We start from the raw sequence: 7591 nt of genomic DNA on the forward strand, positions 1-7591 counted from the left end.
CACCCTCTGTTAATTCTTCAGTTTTGATTGATTTGCAATTTAGATCTGAAAAAAAATACAAAACAAACTTGTAGTGACTCTATCTTTTGTTGGTGCAGTAAAATGGAAATACGTATCAATAGCAATATTCAGGCCATGTGTGGCAGAGTGGAAGCAGTCTGCTTATCTAAAGAACAGGTATTGGTGTTTGTACTTTTTAAGTTGTTCTTAGTAGGAAAGGACTGAAATTTATAGTCTGTCTCCCAGAGAGAGTCCATTTAGTTTAAATAACCAAGATTGATTTGATTCTTTAAATGTGTCAAAAAATACACTTCAGACTACCATTCTTATGAAATAAACTTTAAATGATGCCTTTTGGAAAAGTCAGGGGAGAAATAAAAAAGCTAGTCAGCTCATTTTAAAATTTTCAAGTGGATATTTGATATTTATGTTGTTTTCTTATTCTCTGGATGATGGATAACATTCCTTGATTCTTTTCCAAACCAGTTTGATTGTACAAGCAACAGATAAAGGCATGCCCAGGCTTTCTGATACAACTGTGATCAAGATACAGGTGACTGACATAAATGACAATGCCCCAACTTTTCTCCCCTCTGAAGCAGTGGAAATTGCAGAAAGTAAGTGTGGCAATTTGAAATAATGGTTTTGATTAACTTGTATATCATCTACTATTTTTTCAGCTGGATGCTGTGTTAAATATGCATACTATTCCTCAACAACCACACAACTATAAATTGTGTTTATCTTCATTTTACAGAATGGAAAATGGAGAGTCAAAAATTAAATATAAAATGTCAAAGAAGTTAAAAGTTAAAGTTGGGGTTTGCATTCAAACCAGCAGGAAGCTGACTTCCTACGGTCAAACCACTACTCCACACAGCTTCTTTTGTATACAGACAGTTCTTAAAAGTGAAATCTGCTCAATGAAGAAGCATCTTTTGTTGACTATGATGGTCACCCTAAAGCTCCCCTGAGAGAATGCAATGTTATTAGACTGATAGCTTTGTCAATCTTTGTGTTACCAAACTCAGGTTCGGCTGCTCGCCACTTGAAAGCCAATATTCGAGAGGCAAGTGTTGGAAAGGAAAGGTTGCTTTATTCAGGAGGCCAGTAACTGGGGAAGAAGGCATACTTGTGTCCAAAGGCCAATTCCCCAGTGCTAATAGGCGGCAACAGCTTTTAACAGGGAGCTTCACGGGTGTACGGTTAGAGTAAGGGGGCTCCATGCAGAACGGCACAGTCACCTCTGAGGATCAGCTTGAAATTGCCTGTGTGGTAATCCGACCGTTGTCTTGATTGTTGTAAGCCCAGTGAATCTTCAGTTCTGGGACTGGTTGGTTCTCGTTTCTCTGAGGGCGGTTCTCAGAGTTGTGGTAGCTTATGTTATGGCTACAGTCTGATCATCACATAACTTCGTCCACCTGGTGGAGTCTCATTAGCTACAAGACGGCTCATAGAATATGGCTCAGAATGTTATCCATAGCCCTCGAGGAAGAACTAAAGGTCCTTGACTTTGCTCAAGGACTGAACTGTTATTATTTTGTCCTATTTGACTGTTTTTCCTTTGTTTCTGTGTTTCCTCACTTCTCAGATTAAATTTATGTTATTATTATTTGTTATGGGGGCATACTGGGTGGCTTGCAGAATCTGAGTTCTTTTACTCAGAATTTAACCCAGGCCAAAAGCAAGGAGTCCAAACCCATGGACTGCCAGAGAATTCCCTAAATTTATTCTTTGACTGAAGTTTTTCGACAGAAAAAAGACAAGGAAGGGCCATGGAGGAGTGTTTGTCCCAGGAAGGCCCCATAGAGCCCTGCTCATTTTTATTTGCAATATACTGCTGCTGCAATATACTAATGACAAGTAATTAGTGAAGGGAGTTGGATGATTTTTGCAGAGCCATCATTTTCCTCTACTATAAACTAAAGTTTAACATCTGCAGAAAACTTTTATCACATTAATGGTAGAGGTTGAAAATACAAAGTTTTACATGATATGCTGATTAATCTTAATTGTTTGGGTCTCTGGGCTACATGATGACTCCATAGTCTGTGATCTCAAAGTTGTCTATGGGTAATAGCTGTACTGGTAAAACCCAACCCAACTTTTTGTAGTTGAAATTGCAGAAATTGCCCATCACTCTCCTCTCTGTTTTCACTCTTAATATCCAACTTATTCCTAAAATGTGCCTAACATTTTGTTATGTTCACTTTCCAAACAAATTACAAACACACTGCTCAAAGAGGGCTATATTCCAGCAATTTTTATATAGAAGAATACCTATATATAATTTAAAATATTATACTAATAAAAAATTGTCTAGTTTTACCTCTCACCTATTTGATGTGTTTTCATCTGCTTTTACTGAAAGTGCTATTCTAAAGCACATGCATTGGAATAAAAATGCAGTAATGTGCTCAGAATAAATATATCACAAAAATAAACTGTATATATCAAAACTTACCAGAAGGAGTCAAGTGTAATTTGGTGCATGTCAAGGCTGTTCAAATTTGAAATATGAAAATTATTAGTCTTATACACAATGGGATTATTCTAAATGCCCTGGACTCTTCTTTCTACCTGTACCATACCTATGAAGTCCAAACCAAAGTCCCTGTCATGGCAGTTTAAAGAACACATATGTCATGTGAAACATTTACCATGTCATCTATTCATGATTTTTTTTGTGTACTATTAGAGATCTTTTGTGATCACCAGTATGAGGTATACTTTCTATAGTCTTGATAATTTTGAGAGTCAGGTTTTAAGAGAAGGAAGCAGTGTGTGCCTCTCAAAAGAAATAATTTTACAAAAATGAATATGAGGAACTAAGTATCTAGCTTCAGTATCCAAACATTTTCATTTAAATCTTGCTTGCTTTTCAGAATTTTATGTTTTGTATTAATGTTATGAATAATAACCTTCTTCCCACCCACATCCCCCATGAATATATGAATTTTATATAGAAATTATATAGTGCAAATAAGTGACTTACAATGTTTCTTGGTGCTGGGATTGTGTGATAAACATACGATAAAAAGTGAAATATAAAAATTGAAAATAGTCTGCCTCTTCAATTCCCTACTTAGTGGTAAAGTTTCACTTTTATTGGCTCATAAATTCTTCAGAGTTTTTATTCAGTTTGTAATGAGCCTTGTATGAGAAATCATGCCAAGAAAGAGAAAATCATATTGGACATAAAATAAAAATGCTTGGATTGAACTATTAAAGAAAAATATTTCAAAGGATGACCTTTAATGGAGACTGACAGTGGTCATGACTGTTTCAGATTCTTTGCCTGGCACGATTGTGACTCGGATATCAGTTCATGATGTGGATTTGAATCCAGCTTTCACCTTCAGTTTTGTCAAAGAGAATAATTCTGGAACCAAATTTGCTATTGATCGGAACACTGGGGTAGTGGTGCTGGTTGAAACACTGGATTTTGAAGAAGCTACTAAATATGAGCTACAGATCCAAATTTCAGATTTGTTGCACCAAACAGAGGGGACACTCATTGTCCATGTGCTGGACATCAATGATAACCCACCAGTATTCTCTCAAGATTCTTATCAGGTAAATAGCACAAAGAGATGCTGAAACTGTAACCAAACTTGAAAGAATAGGGAATAATGTAAACTTACCATAGTCAACAAAGTAATTTAGACAGACAGATAGTATTCACTGTTTTTACTGCCTAAGTTGATGCTGAGAGTTTTATATTTAGCATCATGGAGAATAGAAGTACATATGGAATTGAATCTCTCATTCAATTCAATTTCTTAAGTATGTAAGTAACATAAGGCTCGTAGTTACACAATGTACAGTGTAATGAAACATTAGTGAATACATTAGTGAATGCATTAGCTATCCTCCACTACACAGAAATAATTAAGAAAGAAATATTTTCATAATAAAAATCAATACTGCATGAAACATTTTTTAAAAAATTTTAATTTTGTTTTTCTGAATTCTGGAACTACTAACACAATCTCCTTAATATGTCCACTCTATACATTAATAATACCTAATAAAGTGAGGTTCTCTGTTACTTCCATAAACAAATAAAAGAGTCAGGTCCTGGCCCTGTTCATGAAAATAGCTGCATTCTTTAAACACAGGGCCTGTCTCCCTTTTTTCCCCCCTCAGGTCACCATTTCCGAACTGGTGCCTCTGGGGCACCCAGTGCTGACTGTTGTGGCCACAGATGTGGAAAGCAGTGAGAACATCACTTACAGGATCCTTTCCTCTTCTAAGATGTTTTCAGTTGATCCTACCAATGGTGAGTTATTTGTAGTGGCTTTAGCATTCATAGGTTTGGGTTACAGAGAGGAAACCTGAAATAATCCTTTCCAAATATGCCTAAAATAGCCCTCAGGCCCTGCTGCTGGGATCATAGACACCACCTTCTTACTTCTCTTCATGTCAGATGCTATGATAGCAAATTCTGGTGCTACATCTCTTCTCCAACATCTCAATGGTTGGAAAGAAAAAGGAATTGATTAAATGCTGGCAAATGCACAGAAATTCAGAGACCTCAGTATGGTAAATACCAGTTCATTCAGCCAGGTGATTACAGTTGGGGTAATAAACCAGGCCGCCACAAGAATCAAAGTAAAATGGAAGGGATTCATTTAGAACTGAAGACTGCATGTTACCAGAATTTGGAAGCTTTTTCCCCAAGCCAAGAATAAGAAGTTTGGTAATAGTATCATATATTCAACAAGGAACACAAAAAAACTGAAACAGGAAAGTTTTTTGAGCACCTCTATTAAGTGGAGTGGCCTTCCCTGGTGGCTCAGATGGTAAAGAATCTGCCTGAAATACAGGACACCAGCTTCAGTCCCTGAGGCAGGGAGATCCCCTGGAGAAGGGAATGGCAACTCACTCCAGAATCCTTGCCTGGAGAAGTCCATGGACCGGGTAGCCTGGCAGGCTACAGTCCATAGTGTTGCAAAAAGTCAGACATGACTGAGAGATGTTTACCCATTAAGTAGAATGTTCTGTATTTTTGATGCTGTTCTGATTTCTTTGATGCCTCCCAAGGCTCTTTGTTTGGTTATTAGAGATCAAGACATTTATGGTTGTGAAATGCATTCAGGCAAGTGATTACAAAAAAGTTAACCATTGTATAGAGAAAATATAACAACAAGTAGAGTCCCTTGGACAGCAAGAAGATCAAACCAGTCAATCCTAAAGGAAATCTACCCTGAATATTCATTGGAAGGACTGATGCTGAAGCTGAAGCTCCAATATGTTGGCCACCTGATGTGAAGAGCTGACTCATTAGAAAAGACTCCAATGCTGGGAAAGATAGAAGGCAGGAGGAGAAGGGGACGACAGAAGATGAGATGGTTGGATGGCATCACAGACTCAATAGACATGAATTTGAGCAAATTCTAGGAGATAGTGAAGGACGGAGAAGCCTGGATTGCTGCAATCCATGAGATCACAAAGAGTCAGACATGACTTGGCAACTGAACAACAGACATTAAAAGCCAAGCTTAATAAAGATGAGTAATTAGTAAAATGCTGTCCATAGCAGAGCACAGTTCAGAAAAATAACAGGGCCTGGGACATGGACATCACCAGATCGTCAACACTGAAATCAGATTGATTACATTCTTTGCAGTCAAAGATGGAGAAGCTCTATACCGTCAGCAAAAAAAAAAAAAATCTGGAGGTGACTGTGTCTCAGATCATGAACTCCTTATTGCAAAATTCAGAATTAAATAGAAGAAAGTACAAAAAACAACTAGACTGTTCAGATATGACCAAATCAAATCCCTTATGATTACACAGTGGAAGTGACAAATAGATTCAAGGTATTATATTTGATAGATAGAGTGCCTGAAGAACTATGGATGGAGGTTTATAAAACTGTACAGGAGGTGGTGATCAAAACCATCCCCAAGGCAAAGAGAAGAAAGGCAAAAAGGTTGTCTGAGGAGACCTTAAAATCAGCTGAGAAAAGAAGAGAAGTGAAAGGCAAAGGAGAAAAGAAAAGATATATCTTTCTGAATGCAGAGTTCCAAAGAATAGAAAGGAGAAATAAGAAAGCCTTCCTAAGTGATCAATGCAAAAAAAAAAAAAAATAGAGACAAACAATAAAATGGAAAGACTAGAGATCTATTCAAGAAAATTAGAGACACCAAGGGAACATTCCAGGAAAGATGAGCACGATAAAGGACATAAACGGTATGGCCTTACAGAAGCAGAAGATATTAACAAGAGGTGCAAGAATAAACAGAAGAACTATAAAAAAATAAATCTTCATGACCCAGATAACCATGATGGTGTGATCACTCACCAGAGCCAGACATCCTGGAGTGTGAAGTCAAGTGGGCCTTAGGAAGCATCACTATAAACAGAACTGGTGGAGGTGATGGAATTCCAGCTGAGCTATTTCAAATCCTAAAAGATGTTGCTGTAAAATTACTGCACTCAATATGCTGGCAAATTTGGAAAACTCAGCAGTGACCACAGGACTGGAAAAGGTCAGTTTTCATTCCAATCCCAAAGAAAGGCAATGCCAAAGAATTCTCAAACTACCAAACAATTGCACTCATCTCACACACCAGCAAAGTAATGCTGAAATTTCTCCAAGCTAGGCTTCAACTGTTTGTAAACTGAGAACTTCCAGATGTTCAAGCTGGATTAAGAAAAGGCAGAGGAACCAGACATCAAATTGCCAACATCTGCTGGATCATAGAAAAATATTTACTTTGCTTCATTGACTATGCTAAAGCCTTTGACTGTGTGGATCACAACAAACTGTGGAAAATTCTTCAAGAGGTGGGAATAGCAGACCACCTGACCTGCCTCTTGAAAACTCTGTATGCAGGTCAGGAAGCAACAATTAGAACTGGACATGGAACAACAGACTGGTTCCAAAGAGAGATTGGTCTGCCTCAAGGCTGTATATTGTCACCCTGCTTATTTAACGTATATGCAGAGTACACCATGAGAAACGCTGGGCTAGATGAAGCACAAGCTGGAATTAAGATTGCCAGGAGAAATATCAATAACCTCAGATATGCAGATGACACCACCCTTATGGCAGAAAGTGAAGAAGAACTAAAGAGCCTCTTGATGAAAGTGAAAGAGGAGAGTGAAAAAGTCGGCTTAAAACTCAACATTCAGAAAACTAAGCTCAGGGCATCCAGTCCCATCACTTCATGGCAAATAGATGGGGAAACAGTGGCTGACTATTTTTTTGGGCTCCAAAATCACTGCAGATGGTGACTGCAGTCATGGAATTAAAAGACGCTTGCTCCTTTGAAGAAAAGCTATGACAAACCTATGCAGCATTTTAAAAAGTACAGACATTACTTTGATGACAAAGGTCCGTCTAGTCAAAGCTATGGCTTTTCCAGTAGTCATGTTTGGATGTGAGAGTTTGACTATAAAGAAAGCTGAGCGCTGAAGAATTGATGATTTTGAATTGTGGTGTTGGAGAATACCCTTGAGAGGCCCTTGCACAGCAAGGAGATCAAATCTGTCCATCCTAAAGGAAATCAGTCCTGAATATTCATTGGAAGGACTGATGCTAAAGCTGAAGCTCCAATACTTTGGCCACCTGATGCGAAGA

The 7591-nt window shown here is 37.9% G+C and overlaps 1 protein-coding gene across 1 annotated transcript in view; it reads left to right on the plus strand.

Annotated features, from left to right (window-relative positions):
- Window positions 1-495: 495 nt before the first annotated feature.
- Window positions 496-7591, plus strand: part of LOC122439412 (protocadherin-23-like) — a 9147-nt gene continuing 2051 nt past the window's right edge. The window contains exons 1-3 of the mRNA XM_043464458.1: window positions 496-617; window positions 3290-3576; window positions 4150-4315. Of these exons, the coding sequence (XP_043320393.1) occupies window positions 515-617; window positions 3290-3576; window positions 4150-4315 (556 nt within the window). The 5' untranslated portion in view covers window positions 496-514. The remainder of the gene's footprint in view (window positions 618-3289; window positions 3577-4149; window positions 4316-7591) is intronic.

The sequence above is a fragment of the Cervus canadensis genome, chromosome 4 (assembly GCF_019320065.1).
Source record: "Cervus canadensis isolate Bull #8, Minnesota chromosome 4, ASM1932006v1, whole genome shotgun sequence".
Classification (NCBI taxonomy): domain Eukaryota; kingdom Metazoa; phylum Chordata; class Mammalia; order Artiodactyla; family Cervidae; genus Cervus; species Cervus canadensis.